The sequence below is a fragment of the Gloeophyllum trabeum genome (assembly GCF_000344685.1).
Source record: "Gloeophyllum trabeum ATCC 11539 unplaced genomic scaffold GLOTRscaffold_00007, whole genome shotgun sequence".
NCBI lineage: Eukaryota > Fungi > Basidiomycota > Agaricomycetes > Gloeophyllales > Gloeophyllaceae > Gloeophyllum > Gloeophyllum trabeum.
Genome location: NW_006920416.1, coordinates 637669 through 651970, shown reverse-complemented (window position 1 = coordinate 651970; position 14302 = coordinate 637669). Strand labels below are relative to the sequence as shown.

The 14302-nt window shown below is 53.7% G+C and overlaps 4 protein-coding genes across 4 annotated transcripts; 2 read left to right on the top strand and 2 right to left on the bottom strand.

Annotated features, from left to right (window-relative positions):
- Positions 1-1347: 1347 nt before the first annotated feature.
- GLOTRDRAFT_93657 (uncharacterized protein) lies at positions 1348-4426 on the top strand (the record flags this gene model as incomplete). Its single annotated transcript, XM_007868095.1, has 4 exons — positions 1348-1668; positions 1717-1959; positions 2149-2317; positions 3399-4426. The coding sequence occupies 4 exons, from the start codon at positions 1348-1350 to the stop codon at positions 4424-4426; spliced, it is 1761 nt and encodes a 586-aa protein (XP_007866286.1).
- Positions 4427-6508: 2082 nt separating this feature from the next.
- GLOTRDRAFT_129411 (uncharacterized protein) lies at positions 6509-7130 on the bottom strand (the record flags this gene model as incomplete). Its single annotated transcript, XM_007868094.1, has 2 exons — positions 6509-6859; positions 6924-7130. The coding sequence occupies 2 exons, from the start codon at positions 7128-7130 to the stop codon at positions 6509-6511; spliced, it is 558 nt and encodes a 185-aa protein (XP_007866285.1).
- Positions 7131-8320: 1190 nt separating this feature from the next.
- Positions 8321-9401, bottom strand: GLOTRDRAFT_42129 (NAD P-binding protein; the record flags this gene model as incomplete). Its single annotated transcript, XM_007867931.1, has 5 exons — positions 8321-8443; positions 8508-8902; positions 8961-9162; positions 9226-9304; positions 9361-9401. Coding segments are annotated over 5 exons (840 nt in total), but the record flags the coding sequence as incomplete, so codon positions are not given.
- A 1165-nt stretch (positions 9402-10566) lies between these two features.
- GLOTRDRAFT_100013 (Nucleotidyltransferase) lies at positions 10567-13201 on the top strand. The gene is given in 14 exon segments (XM_007868093.1): positions 10567-10854; positions 10919-11407; positions 11454-11531; positions 11595-11604; positions 11670-11743; positions 11794-12149; positions 12217-12309; positions 12359-12471; positions 12482-12494; positions 12538-12551; positions 12600-12813; positions 12866-12919; positions 12972-12998; positions 13053-13201. 14 exon segments carry the CDS (start codon positions 10813-10815, stop codon positions 13159-13161), a joined length of 1686 nt encoding a protein of 561 aa, XP_007866284.1. The 5' UTR covers positions 10567-10812; the 3' UTR covers positions 13162-13201.
- The last annotated feature ends 1101 nt before the right edge of the window (positions 13202-14302 follow it).

The following is a 14302-nucleotide window of genomic DNA, read 5'->3' as shown; positions in this document are numbered from 1 at the left end:
CAGAGTCGTAAGATACAAGAGCTATCGGCTCATACTCGCGCATCAGGCGTTTTGATGAACTACACAAACAAGGCGGATAAGTTACTCTCCGCGGCCGCTACTCTGGACAGGCCGATGCCACACGAGTAACAACGATCCGGCTGGAAGGGTATGGGAAGAGCGCGGCCTAAGCAATATTCGTAGCTTCCATAGTAATCAATGACTCATCAATGTATGCATTCTTGCTCGCTGTATTTGACGCCTCTAGCCAACCACTGTAGCTGCAGCATTCTGTGGTTCCTCACAGGCGCAGGGACGGAACGCTGAGTATTATATACGGTGTCAGCAAATGTATCCAGACAAATTTTAGGAGGCTGAAGTCTGTGTCGTGTGCGGGAGGGCTCGAATGCGTGGGTGGACTTAGGCTTGATCCTGCGCCTCTTAAAAAAGACTTAGTAGACGAGCAACTGTCTTTAATGGAGGCTTGTACCCGTTTAGTATCAGCGTCGCAGAAGTCCCCCCCAGGCTCTCGCGCGTGCTCAAAAAGGCAGGATTCTCCGCCCAAAACGGCAGGTGCACATGGTTGGCATCTGCCGGACCTCGGCACGTATATAGTCTCGACCTCTTCAACGCTTCCTCTACCCTACACCGAGGGTTATACTGCCTATAACGTACGCGCTGAACGCGCAAGAGGGCATAGAACCTCATTTACACAATTTCTTTAAAGTGGGGGGGGGTCGAGGCACTAAATGTGGCCCAGTAGAAGCCTTACTGGGATCAAAAATCACGCTGAGAGAACTGTAGCTTTTCAGACTGTCTCCTACTGTCAGTGGGGAGTCCCAAAGCTCAGTAGCTCCTCCTGGTACATTATTCACAGGATAAATTACAACTACTACGTTATAGTACTGCGAGCACAACGGGGAGTCAACAGCACGAAGTTCCTTGCCGTATATTCGGCAAGGTCCACGCACGTGGTTTACCACTGCTGCGGCGCCCCAGCTACTCGTTTGGGTAGGGTTCACTTCCAAAAGCGGGCTAAGGGGGGACTTCCCTATGCTGTATCGGAAATATGCACTAGCCTAGGTGGACTGGCGAGAAGCAAGAATGTGGCCCACGTGTGACAAGTGTAAGGCACGTGACGCGATGAGCGCGTCCGTCATGTTTAATACCGTCGCCACGCGTTCTCTGCTTCCTCCATTGTCCTAGTGTGGGGCAGTGCGCGGCCACATCAAATTAGAATTGACCTTGTATAGGAAAGCTTTCACAACCCGTCTAGGACAAACATGAGCAACCGCCCTATAAATTCAGATCATGCTGCCACCTCGGTAAGTATTTCTCCACTCGCCCAACCTTGAAACGCTTACAGGCATGGCTACCGATGCTCTCTCTCGCACTGACAAATCCAAACGCCGTCCCGTCACTCCTCATCTTCCTCATCTCAAGCCTTTGAGCTCCCGCGGCCAGTTCCAGTCCGGACAGCCTGAAGCGGGTGTGCCACGGCGCTGGGCTGGGCGAGAGATGGCGAAGAATTTCTTCGGCCATGCACCCATGCAGCAGTTTCTTTCGATTGCTTTTCCAAGTGTCGCTTACGTGGCTCCGGATGAGGATGACCTGAACCGCTACAAGACACTGCTCCGCGCGATCCCTGCTGGACTCAATATCCTGGAGCGTGATATGTATGGCCCATTAGTACGTATATGATTGACTCCACCAAATTTAGGCTGACGCAGACTATAGGTTACTGCCGTTACCGATATTGCCGCGGATGTGAGCCACCAGCTTCGCATAGACAACTCCTCGTCGAAGAGGGGCGAGGTATGGCCCGGTGGACCTACCTTGACTCCAGACGTAACGATACACACCCTTGATACAATGGAAAAGAGTTGGGCTCACGGTATCAGCTTCCTGGAGGTGAAGCGGACCACGAAAGAAGATCCTCTCTCTCTCAGCGAAGACTCTCAGTCTATAAGCCTCCACAACGTGGAAATATGGAATCAAATACAGCATTATGCCACGATTGCTCTGGAAGCGGCACCACGCTGTTTCTATACTGGGGTGGGGTTGTTTGGCGAAACTGCTCGATTGTTCTATTGGGACCGTTCTGGTGTCCTGGTATCCGAGGCCTTTGCTTTCAAAGAGGACCCTTCTCCATTAGTGAGCTTCCTGCAGGCTCTGAACGACTATGGAAAAGGCGGGCTAGATACCACTGCATGTCGTCCTTTCCGCCCCGATGCCAAGGCTAGGAGACTCGTGCGCGATGGCTACAACAAAGCTCTGAAAACGCGTATTATGGAAGAATACAAGCCTCTTACTCCGGGCAAGGACTATGTGGACGAAGGTACTCGTGTATCTATCCGTCGTCCTAGCTCAGGCGCCGAAGAGGAATTTCTTACAATTGGGCGTCCAATATTCTCATACAAATCAGCTGTTGGTCGTGGTACCCGCGTCTGGATAGCTGTCAAAAACGACGGCTCACCTACTCAGCCCTTCATAGTCAAAGATACTTGGTACGAATCCGGAAGATGGTCTGAAGGCGACATATACCGGCGGATATGCGAGGGCGGGCGGGACGTCTTCGGCGTGGCAAGATTCTACGATGCATACGACGTAGATGAGCCAAATAGCCCTTGCATTCATCGTACGGCAGCCGGAAGAATCAAGTCGATGGCGGGTAAATGCAGCTTGCCCGAACGTGTTCATCATAGATGTATTCTCAGTTCGGTCGGCATACCTCTTGACAAGTTTTCGTCGACTCGCCAATTGATGGGGGCAGTTCGCGATGCCATCAAAGGTAGGTCCTCATCTTCTGACCCGACGAATGATTCTGACACGTCCACAGGACTCCAGGAGCTATCCGATCTAGGCATCCTCCACAGGGACATCAGTGTAAATAACATTATGATCAGTGTCGATCCCGCCGATGAGAATGGCGCGAGAGGCTTTCTCATTGATCCAGAACTGGCATTCCATCCAGACATGCCAGGTTCTGAAGAGCAGCGGAAATTCATCACGGTACGCATGATGACTCCATAGCGTAGAATGTCATACTGATACGCATTGACAGGGAACATTTCAATTTCTCGCCATCAAGCGGCTTCAGCAGCATCATGGTGACCACGAACCCTGGCACGATCTTGAGTCGGTATTTTGGGTGGTGCTCTGGCTGGTCCTACGCCACACTAGGTGCACTGTCTCTCACGGCGGCAAAGAGAGAGACGGAAAGGACTGTGTATCGTGGATATTTGATGCGGAAGACGGGAGCGGCAAGATGATGTTTCTTGCTTTCGGCGAGGTCATCGTGCAAGATAATGAGCCTCTCACCGACTGCCTTGCTACCCTGCAATTCCTGGTTCACACCAAGTACATGCGTAATCGGCGGCTACGTCGACTTATCGAGCAGGCCAACCGGGATACCTTAGACTGTCAGTTGACACATCAAAACTTCCTATCCGCGATCGACAAGGCTCTGGGAGAGGGTGAATGGCCTCAGGAAGATAAAGCTCAGGTCTTTACACCCGCAGGTAGACCGAAGAACGAGGACAACAAGGAGATTAGCCGCATGCTTTCCTCAAATATTTCCCAAGTGCTGTCGCCGCTCCCTTTTGCAGACAGCAATCTCGGTAGTCCCCCGTCTAATCGGTCTCCTAGGGCAGGTGAGATAGGATCGGCTGCAAATCACTTGGAGACGCGATCGCATGCTCCGGTGCAAGTCCTGTCCGAGTCTTCGACTGGACCTGGGATGGCCGCTGACCCTAGGAGCTCCTGCCCGGCGCCCTCCCAATCCGGCAATGCGACTATTCCGCCTACGCGTGGTGGACCTGAGGAGCCGGCCGCTGCGAGCTCCTCCAAAATGCGATCCAAGTCTGGCGACGTACTGTCGCGACCCATGTCCGAGCCTTCGGCTACGTCTGGGAGGCCTTCCGCGGCCGGCGGCTCGCAAGCCTCATCTCAGCCTGGCAATACACTGCTCCCCATGTCTTCTAGTGCTCAGAGTAAGCTGTCGACAGTATACTCGTCGGCGACGCGATCTCGATCTGACGCGCTACTCTCCGTTGCGTTGAGGAACTCGGAATCCCGACGCAACTTGCCGTCCAGGTCGACGGCCCTTGTCGCACCGGAAGCTGCCCAGGTAGGAGCGGAACCAAGGTCCCCGCTTGTAGCGGCTGGTGACGTTCCGTTGCTGTCCGGAGTTCCTCAGCCCGCCCACTCATCTCCGCCTCGCGTGAGTGGAAGTTCTCAGAGCGTCTGGAGAAGGAGTGAAAGAACAAGCGATGCCCCGCTCGACACTTCCAGCAAAGTCCTCCGCTCTCGAGAGGGGCTCGCCGGTTCCTCCAGCGGGGCTGGTGGCACGAGATCAGTCCATTCCAGCAGAAGCCAGGGAGGTGCTTCAAGTTTGAAGAGGAGAGGAGAACAATCGTCCGGATCTGCGAAGCCCAGTTGGAAGTAGTCAGACCGCTCACCGTGAACTGTGCGCACTGGTAGTGTTTCTATTTTCTCTTTCGAGTCTGTTCCCCATGCTCCCCCGATATGCCACATATGTGCTTTTCGCATTGCTTTATCTGTTGCTGTGAATTTCGTACATGTTGTCTCATGCTCATTTCATTGTATCCTCCGTACACGTATCTATTGATTCTACGGACCGTCTGGCATGGATACACGCATATTTATACCTCTGTTGCTTTACGAACCTTGAAATACATCCTACCGTTCAAGTGTCGGTGCGAAGATCAGAAGAAGGCGCTGGATGAACGCCTAATGACCTACGATCATTCCGAGATGGCAGGGAGCTGCCGTTGGCGGGTTATTCTCCGAGTTACATTGGAGTTCCTGGTCCCCACTTCGCAAGCGGCACACGTTCAAGATGAAGGAACACTTCTCATCCTGTCAGAACAGGTCGAGGCCACCGATTCTGACTCCTGGGCGGCGGGTTGATGGGTACGTCTTCGAAGAAGATGGACACGGCAACCAAAAGGCGAGCTAAGCACCTGAGATGATCCACCCGGGGCTAGTGCACCCGTGGAAGACCCCATTCTTGAACCCCACTCTGTAAAGCAGACCTCCGATAGAAGGGCGGACGCTGAATCCCGCACCTTGCCCCACGACGAGCCATCCGGCTAGCGCGGTTCGCTGACGGATGCCCACGATCCTCGGGTCGGAGCAGTAGCGCTTGCAGTACATCCAGAAGGTAAACGATACCCCGAGCACGATGCGGGATATCAGGATCAGGTGCAGGAAGTGTGCCCTATACGCGAGACCGTCCAGCATATTGCCGAGTACGCTGGCGGCACAGGCTAAGTGAAACGGACGGTGGTATACACCTGTAAAAGCCTTGTAAACGCAACCGAACGCGGAGATGGCCTTGATCCATTTCATCATCGAAAGGAGGGCGAGACCCGAGAAGACAATAGGGATACCAATGACCAAACAGGTATGCGGCGTACTCGCTAGAGGACAAGACGATTATGAAGAATGACAGCTGTTGAACGTATCAGGCCCATACCGTCTCATTCTGTTGAACGTAGCTCACCTGCAACATTACATTGGTTGATACGATTATTGATAGAGACCTAAGCTTCGGTAACTTGAACTCTGGGTGGACCGCCGGCTCATGTTGTTCCACAACAGCTTCAGCTGCCTCTACCTTCGTCCTGGCTTCGCTTCGACTACATGGGACATCTTCATCCGCACGGTTCCGGGATGCATTCGACTGATGAGATCGCACGCTATAACTGGATCGCTTTGCGAGATCAACAACAGTGGGTACAACGTTGGGTCCCTCCATAATTCAACGCAGCGTCCAAGGCTGGCGAAAGTATGTATAAGGCGCAAGCAAGACGCGGCAGACCGCTGTCAACCAACGTCGCTCTCGATGATGAACTTTCGGAATTGCGCAGTGGGGAACATACAGTACATAGCTGAGTATGGATGCCACTGCAGAATCACCGACGCGGCAGGTGAGAATTGAAGCAATGATGGCGCAGTCATTTGCCACAATCTCTCCAAGAGCACCGTGATGCGCGTCTATCCGTCCCCTCACTGGCAGACTATGCGTACTCGGTCAACCTCGAGCTCGTCGAAATTGTATCCGTCTGTGGTTATGTGCTTATGATGGGTGTGTGCGGAAGGAACTTGGCTCAAGCGGAGGGCCAACGACATTGGATGATGAATTTGAATCAAAGCTTGAAATCGCTCGCATCTGACTCTTGCATAAAGTATTGTCTTTGTGTGCCATAAATCACCCAGCCGGATGACGTCCTAGCATGACTATCTTGCCTAGTACAAGACTCCAGGTTGCATCTTGTAATTTGCTGGAATAAGGGCCGCGGGAACGCGGTACATCGAGCTCAGGTTTGTTCTGTTATGCGGCTGGGAGGTCTAACCGATAGCGCGACACATCTCATGATACAATGAATACATTATAGAAGATACCTTGGCTGACTGCCCTTCCGAGGGGTCTCCCCAACCTCTTCACCAACCAACCCGTCCGGAAATACAGCCAGGATGACGCCGGCCGTAACCGCCCGTGGCTCTAGTTTGCCGCACTCTCGTCCGGAGTATCGGGTCGCTGGTAGATTGGCCCAATTACCATGGTCAACGGCGGGCTGAATACGCGGCCTGTAAATGTCCGATCTGCTGGTGGTTCGTCGCTCTGGCCACTAGGTGGCTGCCTAGCGTTGGATGCTTCATGGAAGGCCATGAGCGGAGGATAGCTATGATTGCGGCGAGATTCATCAAGCTCCTCCTTTGGTTCTCCCGAATCTCTGCCACAACCATTGCTGTTCAGCAAATTGTCGCTTTCCTCCCCAGATATCGTGGTCTGCCGTGACCGCGCATCAGGACGCTCCTCTTGGTTGGTGAATTGATTTTCTGATTCAGTCATCTATTTACCAATCCCCAGGTCAATTTCTGACAATCACGTTATGCAATCGTACGAGACAACACACCTCATCCTCTTCTGAATCGTATTCATCAAAGTCTAGGTCACTGTCGTCCCAGAGTTCGTCGAGGACTTCGTCCCACTCATCCCACTCCTCATCAGAATCGTGTGGCTCAGCATCTGCGGTCACAGTGGCCAGTGCAATGAGTATCCTTCTCAGATTTCTCTTCTCTTGGGCTGTCATCCGAGACTCGCGGTGAAGTTCGACGGCCATTGGAAGTAAGACGGGGCAGAGGAAAGTTGCAATGTCGGGCGTTGTGGTCAGAGTTGAGTATGAGGCTTTTATCCGCCACTTGTCTGTTCGCGGATGTTGCCGGTGGCTTGCTTGGACTCGCCCATCGTAGAAGGCCAATGAATACTGCTTGAGCGGTAGCATGGGAGTGCGCCGCTTCAACTTTGTGGTCCAATATCGGGAAGTCCCTCTCTGTTAGTTGTATCGACTTGCTTACGTTGTGATGAGCATCCGGAGTGGGGACAGCTGTGCCGCTTCATCCACCCAACGCGAATAGGTGCCCCTCGAAGGTTTCTTGAGAGAGGGGACATTGATTCCACGCCTTGCTCGCTCGATAATCGACGAATTGCACTCGCCGCTCTTCGTTTCTGCTCATGGTGCAAGAATTGACGGGTATGTAAGTGTCTCGAGCATATGATCCGTTCTCTACAGACTTCCGGACGGCATTCTGCATCCACGATTCTCTCTTGTGGATCTCCGCCCACACCGGACCACGACGATTGTCACGCGTTCGCATTCGTTGCGTCAGAGCCTGGAGTAGCTGAAACCTGAAGAGTGTGCTTTAGCCGGTAAGGAGGAAGCTCATCTCACCGATGTCGGCGCTCTCCACGCCTTCAGGTTGATCAGTCCTGTCGTCGCCGATGGTCTCCGCGTTCCTGTACTCCTCTCTGACCCTCCGGGCAGGCAATTGTCGTACTTGTGATGGAGGATGGTAAGTAACAAATCGGGTCCCAGGTGAATGCTCCATAATAGCCAACATCCGCCATAGTGAACGTCGAGCAGCTCTCTGAGTTCCGTGTGCCACCCTTGCCCGTCAGTATCGAGGACGTCGTCTCCTTCCGTGGCGACCTCCAATGCAATGGCTATTCTCGTGGCATCGCGTTCTCCTGTCGCTCTATGTCCAGCATGCCAATGGCAGCCATTAACATCAGTATACTTTTGGCCTGTGCTCAGGACGCTATGCTAACGGATGCAGCGGTCAGCTTAGGTGATGAACGGTGCACCTATTAAGGCCCGTGGTTGCTGTTCGTATGCGCCGATGGTCCGGTCTGACGTGAAAATACCTCGATTCCCTATACTCAATCCAATCCCGTCCTTGCTAATCATACAAGCAGAATATACAGTCACTGGCCAGGATTTCCAAGCTCTCAATGCCTCCTTCTCCATCGAACTCAGACCACGGTCTCCTGCGGACACACTATCAACTTCTGACCACTAACTCGGCCTTCTTCCAACTCCTTCCATCCTGCCGCTATACCGTTCAAGCCACCTGGAATCACCTTCACCGGGTTCGGCTGCGACAGCGCGTTCGCGTATGAGTCAGCATACGTCGCAGAGCACGGCTACTCGGACGCTTACCTTGATATCCCCCTTCGCAAGCAGGTCGGGCAGCGCAGCGAACAAGCTCGCCGCTGCCTTCCCATTGCCCGGCATGTGAATGAATCCCATAATGTAGAACACCCTCTTGCGCGACTCCGGGTCAGCGCGGATCGTCGGGGGGAGGGTGAGGACCAGAGTCCCTCCCGGCGCCAGCAGGTCGTATGCCGCTTGCTGCGAGTCGTTCAGGCTTACTACGTCAAGAATGATCTCGAGCGGTGCGGTCGTTACCGCCGACACGGCCGAACGCAGGGCCTCCGCTTGGAGGCTCCTGTCGATCACGTGCGTCGCGCCAAGGGACTTGAGGAGGGACTCGTTGTGCGACGACGCCGTGACGATGATGGGGGAGAAGCCTGAGAGCTTCGCAAATTGGATGACTACACATGTATGGTGAGATAGATATATTCTGAGTCGTTGATTGGTATTGTAACTCACCGAGCTGCCCCACGGAGGAAGACCCTCCGGAGATGAAAATGGGTTTGCCAGAGTACTTGTCACGTCCGCCCGCCTCCCAGGGAGGGGTCAGGCCGGCGCCTCCAGGGCCTGCTTCATTCACCTCACCGTAGAGTCCGAAGGCGGCAGCTATGGTGGCGCTTGGCAGAGACGCAGCTTCATCCAGCGGCAGCTGAGAAGGCACCTGACAGCAAGAGCGACTTGTGAATTCTTCCGACGCAGAGGAGATATCATGTATACGGCACACCTTGGCACTGTAGTTTGCTACTGTGAGCGCATATTGCTGATATCCAGCTCTGTCCTGGGTGTAGCTTCCTTGAGAGATCCTACGAACAATATCTTCCTTAGGAAGGAGTCGCGGAATGATGAAGAAATATCTTACACTCTATCTCCCTTTGCGAAGTGGGTAACCCCCTCGCCGATGTAAGAACAGTGTAGTACGCGTCGCCCCAGCAGTCAGCAGTGTGTATCCGTCTTCGCGGAGGTTAGCGTACTGTATCAGTCACCGCAGTCGTTGGATTAGCGTATTCCACCGCCGTCGGTTGTACTGCGTAAGACAATATGGCGCGGCTCGCGCAAGCAACCTGGGGTCTCAAAGCTCGTCGACGTCGTTGCGCGACGGTACAAAGTTTCCCCACGAACCTATGTATTTTTCTAACTACTACTTAGTACGAAAGCAGATCATGTCCGGGGAGTATGTGACGACGTCCCGGAGCAATATAACATAGCCGACCTGTGATGATGGGCACTGTATGAGAGTACAAGACGTCAGTCGCAACGATAGGCCGATATATCGCTCATTGCGCGACCGAAACGTCGGCATATGGCTGGGCAGCCCCATCTCGCTCATGAGAGCGTTGAACACCGCAGATTGCGGTCAATTGCCACGCCGTGCAAGTACGGGCACGCTAGACCGGCAATTGCCATGATCCGTTCCTCCTGAGCCTCATTTGAATGACATTACTTGCTTATGGACCAGAACGATCTCTGACGATTTCTCTATCGAGGCTCTTGAGTGCCTCTTGCTTGTGACGGCTGCTCGAGGTGAATATTCATCTCCGAGTCTAACGGTTCGGAAGGCTTTTTATGGGTCAGACCGGACCTCCGCCACGGACCGATGTATGCACCTCGTCGCACTGTTCTGGGCCATCCATTACAGGAATCCTAAAAGACGAGTGTGGCCGCCCCTTGATATGAGCCCTCTGCCCGAGGCTGCTAGTCTGGGGCTGACGCTCGGCGTGTATAATCGTGAATAAGGCTGCGACCGTGTGGAGAATAAGACAGAAGCTTCAGCCCAAGGCCGGGGGGGGGGATCTTACTGTGTCCGCATGCATCATACGACTACTGACTGGTACGCGTAGAGATGCAAGGCTGTTTTTTCTTCGCGTCAGAGGGTTTCCCTGACGTACCAGGCGGTCTGACGCGACGGTCCCATGGGGCACCGGGACTTCGCACGGTTGCTCTCGATCGCGATCGGAGTGACGTCTGTATTTGTGACCACTTGTCACTGTGGCTGATGCTGTCCGTCCGCAATCCTGCACCAAACGCTCTCTATTCCTAATATTCCTCTTTTCTGTACTGTATATTAATGCCATTCAAGCGACCGGCACCACCTACACACGAGTCCTCTTTGAATACCGTTCTTCCAACATCCAAACGATTAAAAACCGTGCAAGGCCAAGAGTCTGACGCTCTGAAGGATATCAAGATCCATATAGTGGACGCGAAGCTCGACGGGAACACCGTCGGGGAGCTATATCGACTTGTAGAGAATGCTGGAGGGGAGCTATGCACGGACGTGGGGGAGTCAGAGGTCGTTGTAACGTGTATCGGGATGAAGAAGCGGCTGCAGAGACACCTGGACTGGGAAGCTGCTGTACGTCATCGTATTCGTATGAAATAATGGGGACTGTACGCTGAATGTCACCATCTGCGCGAAGAAAGAAAAGGCTATAGTGAAGCCCGACTGGATACGGGATTCTGTCAGCCGAGGTGAAGCACAGCCATGCGGGGACTACGCTGCTCTGGAGGACTTGCACGATGAGACGGTGAAGAACTGCTCCGACAAGGATCGCGAAAGCAGCGCCGAGCCAGAGGACGACGAGGCTGGCCCTTCGAGACAGTCAGAGCCGTCACAGACACAGCTGCCGTCCCCGCCCTCTTCGCCGTCATCCGACGCTGATGGTACTACGAAGCGCCTCTCGAAGGTATCCTTGAAGGATACATCTTCGTCGCCCCATCCGAAGAAGCCCGTCTCTTCAGTTAGCACCCAGCCCACTGCTTCGCGAGCCTCGACCGTGAATGTGCCCGCTTACCTCCTTCCTCCCGACTTCCCGATACCGACGAACCTCGCGAAGCTTAGTTACATGTCGAGGTATGCATGCTGCAGAGCCTCGCCGCTCGTGTGTCCCAACCAAGGCCTCTGTAATGTGAGCGACTTTGTGGACCGTGTAGTTGTGTGACCCGCATTCGCAGGAGCTTAATATCATTCGGAAGAGCAGGGAGGTCGAAGGTGAGGACAGAAGTGCTCTAAGCTACGAACGGGCCATATCTGTGAGTGTCCGACGTTGTCTGAACGTGCTAGAGCCCACTGAACGTGACTATCTGTTTCAATAGGTCATTAAGGGTGGGCTGACTCAATGAATTCCTGGGCAGGGCTGAGGGATCTAATAGCTATGGACTGCCCTTTAGCATACCTGAATCGGATCACTTCCCTGGCACAAGTTAAAGTTCTACCTTATATCGGCGAGAAAATAAGCGGACTCGTGAGTTTTCGCGTGAAGAACGACGGACGTGAATGCTGATCCATATTTAGGTCGAAGAATACCTGAACACAAACCAAATATCGGAAGCCCGTTCCATCCTCGACTCCGAACGCTACAGAAGCCTGACCGCCTTCACCTCCATCTACGGCATCGGCCCGAACACCGTGCGCAAGCTGTACGCCCGCGGGCTGCGGACCATCAGGGACTTGGAGGTGTGGTACGGCGTCCGCCCGCCGGAGGGCGAAGAGGACGACGAGGGTGTGTACGAACAGCAGCGGGAGCGCCGGATTATTTCCGTGGAGGGACAGAGTGGGAGGCGAGGCAGGGGGAGGAACGAGGGTGCAGAGGTGGAGGATGATAGTTGGATTAAGATTGCGCTTGGATTGAGAGAGGAGTTGGATATCAAGTGCGTTCGCGGTGGATTCATAAAGGTTCGTAGCGGCGTATGCTGACCCTTGTGCGTCGTGCGTCAGGATTCCGAGAGATGAGGTAGAGGAGATTGGACGGGTGGTAGGGAGGGAGCTGGAGCAAGTACAGCCGGGATGCGTGTTTACGATCGTCGGCGGGTGAGTGGTAGTCGCTTTCGTATACAGATCGACCTCTGATGGCGAGCAGATATCGGCGCGGGAAGCCCATGAGCAACGACGTGGATATCGTGTTCACGCACCCTGAGGTCGAGAAGGTCAAGGGCCTTTGCGGACGGTTCGTGAATCAGTTGTATGAGCGAGGTATGTCCTCGATTTTCTCTCGTATTCCAGTACCATGGTTGAGTGTTTCTACGATGCAGGACTCGACTCGCATGTGATGCGTATGTTCTCATCTCTTTCGAATTTGATCGCACTCTGACATTCCGAAGACCTGTCTGGGTTTCACGCTCATAACGCATTGCGCACCACGCACTGGGATTCCCTGGAGAAGGCACTGACGGTGTTCACGCTGCCAGAAGACTCGCCCTTCGCCCGGGACTTTCCGGAGGGGAAAGGAGGGGAGGTAAAGAGGCGCGGTGTGCGGAGGAGGCTGGATCTGATCTTTGCGATGCCGGAGGTGTATTGGACTGCGGTGATTGGCTGGTAAGTTTGCAGGGTCTGATGCATGAAGGGATGGGCAGCTTATATCAACCAGGACGGGGTCGATAATGTTCCAGCGGGATTTGAGGCAGTGGGCGACGGATAAGAGGTGAGTGTTCCTTCGTGCGTCTGCTGCTGAGCTGACCTCGACGTTGATGCAGGGGTTACAAGTTTGATAGCTCTGGCATGTGAGCGTCCTTCCATATCATAGTTGAAGTAGTGATACTTATCCTATGGTATAGAACCCGACGCAGGGATTCGAAGCAGCTGTTCCCGAAGACGGAGAAGGATGTGTTTGATCTGTTCGAGCTCGAGTGGGTGGACCCGACTTGGAGGAATGCGGATGTGTGAATGGTCCCCTATGTGGTGGTTGTGATACTATTCTTGTATTGCCCCGTTGTAGCGCTAGATTCTTGTCTGTATTGTAGTCTGTACCATTATAATGTACTGTTTACGAGCGATCTTGACACCAAAGAGTGAGCCGTGAACGCTCTCTGCTCTGACCTCGCCTACTTGTCTCGTCGCGTTCGTGATGGGGGTCAGACCGGTCAAGTTCGACCCGTCAAGGTCCTCCACACTGGGCGTAGGATATATCTTCGTTAGTTTACGGGTTCCATTCAAGGGTCGCGGGCGTGGTTCCCGTGGATCTCCGGGCTACGTAGAGAATTACTGCGAAGGCTTCGCTATTGTATACCCGTAAGCCTTAAGCTTCCTCCCTGCACTCCAGTTGAGGGTTGGTAGGCTTTATGAGGTGGAATCTCCAGAATGCACAAGATCCTGCCTAAGTATACTGAGTACTGATACTGGGCCTGACTTTACTGGGCCTGGGATCGCGGACTCGGAAGGGGCGGTTGTTATGAGTTGTGGCATTTCTTCGTTGCATCCAGTCCTTCCATAGATATAGAAAACTTTCCTGCAAGTTATTCTTGCTCGGTGGGTCCTTGTGAGCGCAAGCCGGCCGCATGACCGTGGACGTAAGGCCGTAAGCGGGCAAACAGCCACAATTCAAACAAGCGACGCGTATCGACAGGGAGATGGGCATCGATAATAATATCCCTCTTTCTCCTGTTCCACTCCCTGCCCTCCTCGAGATATGAGCCTTCCTCTTTTTTCTATGTCTCTGGCCAGCATCGACACTCCGAAAGGTCGTCTAGGACTCTCCCGTATTTTTGCATGACAAATGGTCTGACCTCGCGACTTGTGCAACGTCTGTCGTCGGAGTCCTCCTGAACACGCAATGAAGTCTCCACCTCCCGGACGTACTCGAGCGAAATCCTATCTGGCAGAGTCGCTATCGTACGAAAGCCCTTATCCGACCCAGGAACGAATATCGGGAATTGTTGACCGGCACCGGATACGGGGTTGTGTATGTCAACCGTACCCCTATAAACATTGAGGAACCCCTACGAGCGGACGGCGGCGTAACTTTCACAGCGGTTGAGCTATGGGAGACACTGAAGGAACCAAGGCAAGGCGATATTTTATCATGCAA

Coding starts and splice junctions, on each gene's coding strand:
- GLOTRDRAFT_100013 (XM_007868093.1), top strand. CDS start 10,813: ATGAAGAAGCGGCTGCAGAGACACCTGGACTGGGAAGCTGCT. Junction 11,744..11,793: donor GCGAGAAAATAAGCGGACTC/GTGAGTTTTCGC, acceptor ATCCATATTTAG/GTCGAAGAATACCTGAACAC. Junction 12,920..12,971: donor CAGTGGGCGACGGATAAGAG/GTGAGTGTTCCT, acceptor ACGTTGATGCAG/GGGTTACAAGTTTGATAGCT.